The 13,963-nt window shown below is 38.5% G+C and overlaps 1 protein-coding gene across 1 annotated transcript; it reads left to right on the top strand.

The window, feature by feature from the left end:
* The first annotated feature begins 447 nt into the window (after nucleotides 1–447).
* On the top strand, nucleotides 448–13,109 carry kiaa0895l (KIAA0895-like). Its single transcript, XM_002931649.5, has 7 exons — nucleotides 448–622; nucleotides 1,735–2,304; nucleotides 2,893–3,036; nucleotides 4,444–4,576; nucleotides 8,750–9,055; nucleotides 10,386–10,483; nucleotides 12,100–13,109. The coding sequence occupies exons 2-7, from the start codon at nucleotides 1,774–1,776 to the stop codon at nucleotides 12,262–12,264; spliced, it is 1,377 nt and encodes a 458-aa protein (XP_002931695.2). The 5' UTR covers nucleotides 448–622; nucleotides 1,735–1,773; the 3' UTR covers nucleotides 12,265–13,109.
* Nucleotides 13,110–13,963: the final 854 nt, after the last annotated feature.

Raw genomic sequence — 13,963 nt, 5'->3', positions numbered from 1 at the left:
CCCTCAAGACTTGAAAAAGAGCTCCTGCGAGAGGTGCTCCCTCATTCGTCTGCTCTGTGCTGCTTTGGCTTGCTGATAGCCATTTGGAGGATTGATGCATCTGGTCTGACAGGCTGAGCACTTGAACAATCCTCAATCGATTCTGTACTCTTGGTTATATAATGGTACATTCTAGGCAAACATAGTAATTTTGCTTTTTTTCCCCGTGGTGCAAGTAAGAGCTACGACCAGGAACACCACCAAGTTCGTCTACTGAGCACAGAAAATAATGAATGTTGTCGAAAGTACGCACTGTGAAGTGAGCAGAGAAAGAACTGGCAAGCACATTCTAGCACCCTGCCCCCAGTATAGCGTAACGCATTACAAACATATCCCGCTTGGCCAGCACAACGTAAAGCGTCCCTGCGCGCCGCGTCACTACGTTTATTGTGGTGGTGTGACAGTCTCGCGAGATTTTATTTGTGACACTGAAGCCTTGTGTCTGGAGTAGGCGGCCGGCAGGTTGTGAGGAGGTACATGTTTAAACGGCGTTGCGGGTAATGGAACACTAAACCGGCACTGTCGTTGTGTTATGAAAATCAGGACTATAGTGCGAATCCAGCACCTGTCTGGCACCATATTGGTATGCAGCGTGATATAATTGCATTTATTGCAGATTGTGTGTGGGGACCGTATGATACACAGTGCAAGTGTCCCATGGGTGGGTTCTTACATTGATCAAATAATAGTGTCATCTTAATGGCATCCTCATGTATTCAACTTATAAGCTAATAAATAGCAAACATGGATAAACATGATGTAGAGTTGTGTGGCATTTGGGGAAATGCATCCTCTCATTGTATGTAATGTATGAAGCGAGCCGCTCCAAAAGGGAGTCTCCCCCCATAAACTGTTTTTTATGCATAATGAAAGAAATTCTTAGGAACATTTGATTATAAATTAAAAACCACGTGCCATTTGTGAGGCACATTTAATTCAAATGTTATTAGGTTGATGGTGCACCAGGCTGTACAAGCGCACAGATTAGAGGGAACATTGGTGGGAACCCATAGCCTAGTTTGTCCCAGGCAATTGCCTGTTTTGCCGATTTATTATTATTATTTATTAGTACAGCCCTTATTCAGTTGCATATGATTAAGTGCTTATAGGTACAACACAAAGGGCATCCTGGTCAAATGGCAGCAGTCATAGGTTCCCTAGTGCTAGTATAGATGAGCTTGAGGAGGCATAGGCATGTTGTGTCTGCTTTTTAGTGCTGCCCATTATATTTTTACACATTGCTTTTTGCCAGACTATACATGGCACATCATAGATTAAAGTGAAATCTGTAAATATAGAACTTACATCAGTGCCACACTGGTACTTGTGTTTCCTCATCATAGATTCAAAAATCTATTTCACGTAAAGTTCTATTAATGTGAATTCTCCTTATAAACGTTTATTTTTGTTTTTAAGCAATTTGGCCTACAGCCTAAAAGTTAGCAAAGATTATTCTTCAGGTCTCACCTATTTATCCTAGAAAATATCTGACATTTGAATTTATCACCATGAATATTTATATCGCCTATATAAAGACTTGAGAAAGGTCCCATACCTGTATATGGATATTGTTTAGATTTTGATTTTTGGCGATAGTTATTCACTTTGGATAAGGCACAATGATTGTCTAAGAATACAGTTTCTGTAAATATTTGTATCATACACTTTCTCTTTTATATTCTTTCTCTGTATTAGGTGTTTGCAAACGGTTAATGTGCTTTTGTGGAAGATAAAATGGTGCTGGTATCAGGTATTGGAATTCAAGATCATGATGCAAAACAGAAGAAAAAAACATCACAGACCAACAGCCATCGTTTATATTCCTGCCCCCCTTTGTCTCAAGCCTTACACCGCTCTAGTTGTATTACCTCTACTTTTACCAGTGGTACCAGAAGCAAATGTAAGACACAAATTCTTCCACAGAGTGAGACCAAGAAGCAGGCTGGATTCCCAGTATACATAGGGCAATGCAGCTGGATGCGTCGAAGTGAGAGTTCCTGCACCATTAATAGCAGTGGCAGCTCTCGGGGACGTCTGCGAAGTTCAGGTTCCTTACCACATATTGCCAGAACTAGAAGTGAGCAGAGGATTGTTCAGAAGAGTTCCTGCCTTCTTGTAGCATTGCGACCCATCAATGTTGAAGAGGAAAAGACCAAATTTTTTACATCCAATTATACATATAACCCCCAATTTCAATATCAAGAACCAATGCCCACCAGCGTTCTTGAAAAATACAGTCAGGCATCTAACCAATTCCTTGCTCAGGTAACTATACACCAACAGTCTAACATGCAGTTTTAATAAGATGTCACTAATTGTTCAGGTCAACTTAATATGCACTGCTATTCTTCAATAATCCAAAGCATGTACTGTCTCTAAATCTGAGGGCTCATTTATCATGGTGGACAGGGTGCAAAGTGCAAAAAAAAAAAAAGACACAGGACCCCAAGTTTGTTTCCCCTTCAATGCACATTTGTGTGTCAGTGCCTGGATCTTGTGTATATTTTAGATGGTATAGGTAAAGAAAGTTTCAGGGCTCAAATACTTCAAGTAAGAGCGTTTTCTTGTGTTTCATTTTATCTTATGTATTGTTCTTTAACCAGAAATGTACTGACATCAAGCTTTGGCTCTTCACAAATCCGGCCTTTCTGTAGTACTTTGTAGCATTAATGCCCAACTAAATGCTCACTGCTTACTTACATATCAGTTGGCAGCAACACTTGTAAGTAGCAGCAATCTAAATACTGTTGTGTTACAAAGCCTGTAATTGCAATCTAAGCCATAAAGCATTACAGGACTGCACAAGCTCTTCACAAAACCTGATTGTAATTAGAAATTTGTTCACCTTTGCAGTCTGTTCGGATACTAAGCACAGTTATAAGGAAGTATGGCGATTATGAAAACTTTCAAGCTGTGACAGGCGGAAATCTTCTGAGCAAGAGCCAGATCTGGGCATGCTGCCGGAAATACATGCAGAAGGAAGGTTGTAGTGGAGAGGTGAGAGAATTTCCAATATAACATGCTGTTGGCTAGACGATGGGTTGTTTAGTCCCCTTTGCCATGTGGAAAAGATCTTTACTTTACTTTACCTTTATTGTGCTGGATCTAAAGTTTTGCTTTCCAATAATGTTTTTAAAATCAGTCACATTTCTTTTTCTAATTGCATAAAATGCAAAGACTAAAATCTACAATTAGTATTGATGTTGGTATATATAGTTATGTATGTGAGTGTATATATAGGTCAGTATAGGTTTGTTTGTTTGTGTGTGTGTTGGGTTCACTTGGAAGGGTAAAACTTGATGGTCTTTTTTTAAACCCAATGTAACTATGTAAAAGACAGAACGAATTTCTTAGCTATGTCTTTGTGTGTGAGGGTGAGAGTATGTATTAATTAAGTCCATATATATATTTTCATACATTTACACATTTTGCTTCTGTTCCTATTTGAGCTAATGGTTAACATTGTGCTTTAAAATATTCTTGCTCTGATTAGCTTCCTGTTAGTTACCTGTTTCATAGTTGCCCACACAGAGTTAACATACTATAGTTACAGGCGGGGCATGTACCATAGTGAAATCCCTAACAGTAGAATTCAGGTTTAATTTATTGTTCTTCCATCTTGAAATTACACAGGGTAAGCATTGGTAAGGATGATGTTTTTGGTCGTAAATGTATCCTTTGCGTAACAAAAAGGCACCAGATGAACACTGCATATGCTTTAAAGATGACTTTTACTGGATCTGGTCAGCAGGGTGCAAGTATAATATGCCTGGCTGGAGCCTACAATTCTAATGTGTGTTCTAGTGTGCTTTTCTGTTAAATTAATACTTTCTTTATGTTACAGAGCCTTCCTTCTCAATCCTAAAAAATTAGGTTATGTGAATATTGTCCTGAAGATATATCTTTGACATAAAACACCATAAACATGAGAGCTCTTTTCTATAATTTCCTATTCACCATTCGCTGCAGAGAGGTGTTATGTCAGAGGCAAATGCTGCGTCTGTTTGTGCATGTAGGGAAACCAGAAGCTTGTGTAGGATATAAGTGTGCATTATTTATGCCTGTGTGCAAGATATTTCCTGTTGTTGGCTGCAATAAGAAACACTTATATTGTGCTTGTCTTGCCTTTAGGCTAATGGCACATGGATTTCAGCCTTAATTTGTAAGCTTATTTTGTATTAAATGTAAAAGACAAAATTTTGTGCCCTTCTTGTGCAGTGCATATAGCTGAGCTCTTGAGCCACAAACTCTAAAGATAGGTACGCACAGAACACAAAACAATGCTGATAAGGTTGTGGGAACATATTGAATATGTTAGATCTAGCACGTCTCACTCTTTTTTCTCTATCTTAGGTGGTGGGCCTACTCATATACAAACATCTGTCTCTTTCTGGCTACCTTTAGGTGGTGGTACAACTCACTGAAGACTTACTCTCTCAAGCAGTTATGACAATTGAGAACAGCCGACCCACTCTCAGCATTAATCTGCTTGGTGCTAGACAGCACTGGCTAGAGGGGATGCTTCGGCATGAAATTGGTGTGTGCATGTCTTTTCTATACCGCATGCATTGGTGTGGGGGAGGAATAGAATGACCAAAGATTAGGTATCATTTGTGTGGTGCACCAAACATAGGGTTGCACAAAATTTGTGTACAGGATTCTTTGATTTTTTTTTGGGAACAGCCTTATTGTATGGTGCCCATTGTTGCTTTTCAGCGCTACACATTATCAAGACTTTTCATTATCTTACTCCCTGCTGTATAGAGGGTTGGGTTTTATTAACAGTGGGGTTCTACATCCATTATATCTGTATATACCTACTTTGACATGACTTCTCTACCTCTGCATTGGTAACTTCTGTGATTCTCTTCATTTACAACTCTCCTCTTTTTAGCACTTTTCTTTCACAGGTAGTGACTTTGTGATCTATTTTCTCCTAGTGTGTTTTGGTTTATTTTGTATGTCTTGATAAAGGTTTTCTAGGTAGTACTGAAACGTTAACTTATAAATACATTTTTTAATTTATATATACATTGCAAAAAAAAAAGAGGCCAAGCTGACATTTTTTTTGCACTTTGCATCCACAGCACCCTTCTTTTTGTGCTTGAGACTCCAGAATAGAATGCAAATACATGTGCCCCCTCAAACAATACAATGCTGCATGGATTTAACAGTACTGTATGCATGAGGGGCAGGCTTGAGAATCAGGCGGTAAGGAGAAGGCTACATTGCACCAGTTGTTGCTGCGCTCTCCACCTAGCTCTGGATTTCAAATCTTGTGCTAGGTGCATAGTGCTGCCAGACCTCAGATTCCAGTGTGAAAGTGATCACTAAGGGGCATGTATTTGTGCCCCATATTGCTCTTGCACTGTAAATGACCCCTAAAAATGTTTGAGATTTGATATGCATGTACTTTTTGTTTAACCAATGAAGTCAATACAAATATGGGATGAAAAGTGTAATAGCTATAATAACGTATTAATCATTTTGTGTGTATTGCATAGCTTTTGCAGACACAATGCCAATTAAACAGTGTAATCTAAAAGGCACAATTAGGGCAGATTTAGAATCTGTTGTATTCTATTTGTATCTAACTTTATCAGTACAGTATTTCACATACTGTTTCACATTTATCTCTTTGCAATCCAAAACTGAGTATGTATTTTGCACAATGCACCAACATGGTTTGAAATTAGCATCCCTAATGTGTCATTTTAGTGTAATAACATTAGTTGAAACTAATAATACAACTTGCTAAGGGAACCCAGGAGATACCACAACATCCAGGATGCTAGTAAATCCAGGGTTCACCTTGCATCAGTGTTTGCACTTGCAAATTATACAACTTCCATCCTTAGCAGCATAAGAAAGTGCTGGATGATTATTACCACTGGTGCATAGGGCTGAACAGCTTCGGAGTAACTGGTTACCAATGTTCCCTCTAATTCCTTCTTGGATATGTGCACAAAAACTCTTATCTGTGCACATTTTAAACTTGTTTGTTTATTTTTTTTAAAGCTGTATGCTTTTAAGTCAGAATAAATGCAAACTGTGGGCGCTGGCTGCAACATTTTTGTGCATTCACAAGAGCACAGCTTAGTGGGAACTTTGCTGGTGACCATGCAATTAGTGAGTACACAGAAGAGCAAAGTTAAATGTTAATTGAAAAACATTGTGTGATCTCAAAGACCAAACAAATATTGGCTAAAGATTTTCATAATAACTTTTAATGCATTAACTTTTTGTAAATGCTGGGGGTGCAAATGGTGCTATCACATATTAGAAAAAAAGTCATTTCCCTTATACCTTCCCCTTTTGTTTCTTTTGTTTCTAACCTATTCTTGAATCTTGCTCTATATACAGGTATCTGATCCATTATCCAGAATGCTCGGGACCAAGTATATTCCAGAAAAGGGGTCTTTCTGTAATTCTGATCTCCAGCTTAAATCTACTAAAAAAAAAAAAATTTAAACAGTAATTAAACCCAATAGGATTGTTTTGGCTTAAATAAGGATTAATTATATCTTAATTGGGATCAAGTACAAGGTACAGTTTTATTATTACAGAGAAATCATGTTGAAAAATTAGAATTATTTGCTTATAATGGAGTCTATGGGAGATGGCCTTTCCGTAATTTGGAACTTTCTGGATAATGGGTTTCCGGATAAGGGGTTCAATATCTGTACTAATTACTCAAGTGTTATCATATGTATTATTCGCAGCAGTGTATGTGATGTAAAGGGGCACATTTACTAACCCACGGGTCGAAATGAGTCCGATTGCGTTTTTTTCGTAATGATCGGTATTTTGCGATTTTTTTCGTATTTTTTGCGATTTTTTCGGCTTCTTTACGAATATTTCGTTACCAATACGATTTTTGCGTAAAAACGCGAGTTTTTCGTAGCCATTACGAAAGTTGCGTAAAAAGTTGCGCTTTTTTCGTAGCGTTAAAACTTACGCGAAAAGTTGCGCCTTTTTCGTAGCGTTAAAACTTAAATGGTGCAAAGTTTCGCGTAAGTTTTAACGCTACGAAAAAAGCGCAACTTTTTGCGCAAGTTTTAACGCTACGAAAAATCGCCAGATTTTACGCAACTTTCGTAATGGCTACGAAAAACTCGCGTTTTTACGCAAAAATCGTATTGGTAATGAAAAATTCGTAAAGAAGCCGAAAAAATCCCAACAAATACGAAAAAGTTGCAAAATGTTCGTTTTCAAGTCGGAACTTTTCCAATTCGGGTCGGATTCGTGGGTTAGTAAATCAGCCCCTAAGTGTTACATTATTTAACCTTCATTATTTGTTAATTAATGTAAGTTGTAGGTTGAATGATTTGACTGTAAACTTTACTTGGGAGACACTTCGCAATATTATTGAAGCATGATAAAGATGAATTTCTCACACTTGTAGCTTCTTCGTATTAAAAAAAAAAAAAAAAGAACAGTAATACAGTAAAGTTTTTGTAGTTCACTGGGATGTGTTAACACCTATTCACTAACTATTCCTTTGATTGTGGATTGAGGAGATCTGAAGTTTTACGTAAAATAAAGACAAGATTATGACAAGCTGAGATGATATACCTGCCAGCTACCTTGGCACTAAAAGTAGACAGCTATATGTACATATGATTGATGTTTAAAGGAGAAAGAAAGGTAAAAACTAAGTAAGCTTTATCAGAAAGGTCTATGTAAATCCAGCCAATTCCTGTGCCACAGACACGCAGCTTTCTGCTCTCTGCTCTCTCCTGCTCCCCCCTCCCTCAAGAATGCTAAGAACTCACTCCCCCCCCTTAGGAATGTGGATCTGAGCCAATCAGCAGGAAGCTGACTCATAGTCTTACTAACTGAGCATGTTCACTTGGTCTGCATGTCTGTGCAGGAGTGAGGCAATATGGGAACTTTCTTTAGACAGCTCAGTGTTTTTTCTTCCTGTTTGGCTTCTGATCTTCTGAACTGGTGAAATATGGGGAGACTTAAGAGCACTATTGAGACAACTGAAGATATGCCTGCAGTTTGAGATTAACTCTTTACTAGCCTTTCCTTCTCCTTTAAGGTTTGTGCTAACTGAAATATTACATATCAATAAATATATATCATCCTGTCAGGAAAATGACTTGACCTGGATATGTGGATATATTTGTATCTAAGGTCTACTTATGGCATTTGTTGTCCTACTCTTAAATATATATCTGCTTACCACAGTATTGTCTTCTGCCTTTGCCCTGGGGCTGACACTGGATTACTTAGTTACCACCGGGAAATCTCAAGGTCCATAAAGGCAGGCCAGGGTGCAGGACTTAAGTAGCTGGAAGATGCCGATGTTCTTTGTTTTTCATAGTTGTGATATGATTAAAGTTTCCAAAGCCTGACAGCTGACTGTTAATCAGTCGAAGCATGTTTGTGTTGTTATCCTTCTCTGTTTAATTATTTATTTTTATGGAATAAAGTAAGAATCTTTGTGGGTGCATGTAGTTATTTAGACTCTGAATAACAAACAAGCTTAAGACCTGAGATCTGCTTGTTGCATAAGTATTTAGTCCCCATACATTAATTTTCAGTTTCAGACAGCCACAATATAAAGGAGGGGAAGTTATGTACCACTATGCACATTGTTTGATAGTAAAAGTTACTTTACATTTATCTATACATTGAATTTATTATTCTTATAAGTGTATATATTCATTTATAAATGTACTGTGTTGTGGTCATCTTTCAGGCACCCATTACTTACGTGGGGTAAATGATGCACGTCAGCCTTGGCATGGTTCAGAAGGGCGAAAGAGGTTTTCACTGAAGCCAGCAAATCCCACTGAGGAAGGCCTGGCAAGCCTACACAGTGTGCTGTTCCGGAAGAATCCATACCTGTGGCGTGCTGCACTTCTTTACTACACTGTAAGCCGTGCAGCTAGCTCAAGTTTCTCTGAGCTTTTCCACGACTTGCAGCAATTTGTGCAGGACCCCAATGTTCGATGGGAATACTGTGTACGAGTTAAACGGGGACAGAAAGACACTGGACAAACAGGCAAGAAACATTCAACTGAGTATAGATATGACTTTGATACTCAAATGCATTTTCAATGCTATAACTCCTATATCAAAGCTGCCAAATGTATATAGGCCTCATATATCAAATCATCAGATAAGCAAATATCCTAACTGTGTCTTTCACCATATACCACCCTAGTCTGCCCCTCGTGAATGCAATGGTGCCGACTGCAGGCTGTGATGTATTCATGAGAAAAAAAGTTCATGTGAAGCAGGCATTCTGTAAGAAAGAGAGACTTATATTGGGACGGCAAAGGTGCTCAGAAACATCCTTTTTCTGCTGGGCCCCAATACTAATGTAATATTTTTGCCCCAGAATTGAGTCTTGTTAATTATTATAATGTTTGTACCCTATCTAAATGCTGTTGTATTTGAAACTGTAGATCATTAACAAGACACAAAGGGGCTGATTTACTAACCCACGAATCCGACCCGAATTGGAAAAGTTCCGACTTGAAAACGAACATTTTGAGACTTTTTCGTATGTTTTGCGATTTTTTCGGATTCTGTACGAATTTTTCGTTACCAATACGATTTTTGCGTAAAAACGCGAGTTTTTCCGACTTGAAAACTTGCGCAACTTTTCGCGTAAGTTTTAACGCTACGAAAAATGCGCAACTTTTTACGCAACTTTCGTAATGGATACGAAAAACTCGCGTTTTTACGCAAAAATCGTATTGGTAACGAAAAATTCGTAAAGAATCCGAAAAAATCGCAAAACATACGAAAAAATCGCAAAATACCGATCATTACAAAAAAAACGCAATCGGACTCCATTCGACCCGTTCGTGGGTAAGTAAATCAGCCCCAAAGACTATGTATAAAAAAGGCAGTGCAGCCCCTTGTCCAGCATGAGTGCAATGTGTTGTTCAGCTTGTGCTGAATGTACTTTTTGCCTATTGTTTTAGGTACTTCATATCTTGCTTGTCACTATATTCAGTATAATACATAATTAAAAAAAGAAAAAAATCTATAGGTTTCTGTTATATCTTGAGCTTAACACAGCAATCTGGAAAACTGAAGTTATTCCATATTTGGTTTTTGCAATGTAGATAATTAGAATTGCAGTGCAATTGTCACAAGAATCTCCTTGTGACAAACCAGTCACAAAAAGGGGGAACACACTCTACCTTGCAAGGCCTAAATATGGAGTTGTTTCAATTTCCCTGTTTAGGTAACAACAACCCATATTTTGTGATTGTCAATAGGCAAAAAGTATGTTCAGCATAAGTATTATTTATTAAACTCACTTTGAACAAGAGGAGTCAGGAATTTGACAAATAATTACAATTGCGTAATCTCCCCAGGCTGCTTCAGTAAAGACCAAGTCTATCTTGATGGAATACTGCGCATTCTGCGGCACCGACATACCATCGATTTTCGCCTGTTAACTTCCCTTGGAAAGGTATAGTAAGATTTAAACTACCTCATCATGACTATTTTGTCATTCCAATTATAAGCATCACTGAGGTTGATGGCACACAAGGAGATTTGTCATTTGTAGGAAATTTGTGTGAGCAACAAATCTCCTGAAAACACCTTAGCATTTGCGTTAGCATGAATTTCCAGTGGTAAAACACATGAATTGCATTACCACCTGAAACTGCCTTCTCCAGCATCTTTCAGAGGTGATGCAATTCATATGTTTTACTGCCGGCAATTCTTACTGACATCAATGCTAAGGTGTCTCCTTGTGTGCCATCACCCTTACAGTCTGTCTAGTTAAGTGAGGAGCCCTTATTTTAAACAAATTCCTTTCTTTCCCCAACTTTATAATTTCCAGGGGCTATATCTCACATGGTGTTTTTACACATTATTACAAAAATGTGTGTACATCCGCAAGGTATATTTCTAAATTGCTCATGTTTTTTTCTACTTTCCCATAAACCTTTGTGCTACAAACCATGACATCATTATGTCAATCCAAGCTTCATTGTGTACATTACTGTTACAATGTGTACATTACTTAATAACATAATGTGGAATAACTACAAACCATTTATAGTGATGCATAATTAAGCACTGTATATATTGTTAATGCTTTGCACCAAGATGCCTACCGTGAATCAGAACCAAATCATAGTCCTGTTGGCTGGAAAGAACAAAAAAAATAAAAAAAATTTCCCAATTAAAACAATACATATAATGTGTGTTAAACACATGCCTTATACATTGAACTAATGGTAAAGAAAGGGGTATTATCATATAGATTGTAAGCTTTGTGTGCAGGGACCCCATCCTCTTGTTTCTAAACTTGTTGCAACTGCACCTTGTATTTATTTGTATCCAATGCCATACTTTGTATTTATCTATTATTGTAATAACTTCCTGTTTGTTGTATTAATTTCCACTGTACAGTGCTACATAAATAAGTAGCACTTTATAAGTAAAGATATATACAGTATATACTTACATATTGGCTTAAAGTATATATTTCCAAGCTTGGATTGGAAAAATTTTTCGTAAATTGTCGCAACTTTTTCGTAGCCATTACGACTTGCTCATAAATTGTCGCAACTTTTTCATAGCCATTACGACTTGCTTGTATATTGTCGCTACTTTTTCGTATTGAGCGCTCGTAAACGGCGGGCAAACCTTTGCGACTTTGCATGATTTTGGAAGCCTCCCATAGGACTCAATGGCACTCTGCAGCTCCAACCTGGCCCAAGGAAAGTCACGATACTGAAGCTTGAATGAATTCGAAACTTTCGCACTCGGCACGACGGCTACGAAAAAGTCGCTACAATTTACGAGCAAGTAGTAATGGCTACGAAAAAGTCACGACAATTTACGAGCAAGTCATAATGGCTACGAAAAAGTTGCGACAATTTGCGAGCAAGTCGTAATGGCTACGAAAAACTTGCGACAATTTACGAAAAATCGCAAAATACCGATCATTACGAAAAAAACGCATTCGGACTCTTTTCGGACGTTCGTGGATTAGTAAATGTGCCCCTAAGTAATGCCTGACTATTCTACTTTGTTGTTTGATGAGGAGGGTTTTATTGCCTTCTTTCTTAGGTATCCTATGAGGATGTAGATGAGCTACAGAAGTTTGCCGAGCTAGATAATATTCGGATTCCTCACTTTATGCAGGATCTGGAGAAATACCACCATCAACTTCGGCACATCATGGAAACAAACCAGCTTACTGATGAGGAGCTGCAAGCTTTACTACCTAACTGATGAGGGCAGAATGCTGTCTAAAGCAACCCCCAGTCACAGCAAGGGCTAAATGGGTTATGGCTACGGGATTGGAGGAGAATTGTGTTTTACTTACAGTATACAGTATGTATTGGGAAAGTAGTAGGTGTTTCTGTAACAGTGAATTAGAAGATTTGATGCACTGTTATATAGTAAATGGGAGTAATGGGGCACAGTGCACTGTGAAACAGAACTGTTGTGCAGAACAGGAGTAAAAGGAGGACCAGTCTAATGAGCACAATTTCACATTGCTAAAGTGTTAATTAATGCTCATGATTTCATTTCTTAGTGATGTGTGCACGGGGTGAATGATTTAAAAGTAAAGAGTAAAGGCCCAGTTCTACATGCACTCATTAGCTTTTTAGGGCATAGGCTTCTGTGCCCCTTCCCACTGCTAGCAGTGTCCTGTGTCCTATTACATACCTTCTATGATCCTTAGGACATGGCCCTACTTTTTTCATGTTGCATATACTCATGTGCTGCCCATTGTGTACATCAGGGACCGTGCATCCTGAGCCAGTGCATTGTCCCTGTGTGCAACAGAATATAAGTTTTGAGTGCACAAAATGCTTTAACTTAAGTGACTTAGGGATATTGGCCATGGGAAGTAGCACAGCAGGCCCTTACCCTAACAGTATTAAAATGAGGTGACAATTAATCATGCCCTCAGTTTCCTTTAAATGACTGAGTTAATGACTTAACTGCATGTTTTTAGGAATAAAGCAGCAAGTTTTAAAACATCCTATACATTATAAGTAATATTTCTTAATTGTGTGTTTTTGTTTTTCACCTGTAAATATTATTTAATAAAATGTAAAAAGAACCACCTTCTTACATTCCATGTGATCATTGTTTGTAATTTTGTGAATAATGATTTAGGGACCATGTCTTACCTGCACTCTCACAGGCTGGTCCATCATTGAATCAATAGGGCAACATTCATTATAAATAGCAAAAGATATTGCCTTCAGGTAAGGAATTCCTACATGATACTTTTTTTTCCATTTATTGCTTAATAGGAGGAAGAGATGCCGGAACACACACTGAAGGGTTGAACATGATGGATAGTTTCCTTTTTTACTATGTAACTTTGCAAATGCAATTTGCTTTTGTCACAATAGTATTAGTATATACACTGCTCAAAAAAATAAAGGGAACACAAAAATAAGACATCCTAGATCTGAATGAATGAAATATTCTTATTAAATAAGCAGCAGAACGTTCTCCACGGTGTCTCCAGACTCTGTCATGTCTGTCACATGTGCTCAGTGTGAACCTGCTTTCATCTGTGAAGAGCACAGGGTGCCAGTGCCAAATTTGCCAATCTTGGTGTTCTCTGGCAAATGCCAAACGTCCTGCACGATGTTGGGCTGTAAGCACAACCCCCACCTGTGGACGTCGGGCCCTCATGCCACCCTTATGGAGTCTGTTTCTGACTGTTTGAACAGACGCATGCACATTTGTGGCCCACTGGAGGTCATTTTGCAGGGCTCTGGCAGTGCTCCTCCTGTTCTTCCTTGCACAAAGGCAGAGGTAGCGTTCCTGCTCCTGGGTTGTTGCCCTCCTACGGCCTCCTCCACGTCTCCTGGCGTACTGGCCTGTCTCCTGGTAGCGCCTCCATGCTCTGGACACTACGCTGACAGACACAGCAAACCTTCTTGCCACAGCTCGCATTGATGTG

This window comes from Xenopus tropicalis, chromosome 4 (genome assembly GCF_000004195.4).
Source record: "Xenopus tropicalis strain Nigerian chromosome 4, UCB_Xtro_10.0, whole genome shotgun sequence".
NCBI lineage: Eukaryota > Metazoa > Chordata > Amphibia > Anura > Pipidae > Xenopus > Xenopus tropicalis.
Note: the sequence above shows the minus strand (reverse complement) of the source record. Positions and strands in the feature narration are given on the sequence as shown.

Coding starts and splice junctions, on each gene's coding strand:
- kiaa0895l (XM_002931649.5), top strand. CDS start 1,774: ATGGTGCTGGTATCAGGTATTGGAATTCAAGATCATGATGCAAAACAG. Junction 9,056..10,385: donor GAAAGACACTGGACAAACAG/GCAAGAAACATT, acceptor TAATCTCCCCAG/GCTGCTTCAGTAAAGACCAA. Junction 10,484..12,099: donor TGTTAACTTCCCTTGGAAAG/GTATAGTAAGAT, acceptor CTTCTTTCTTAG/GTATCCTATGAGGATGTAGA.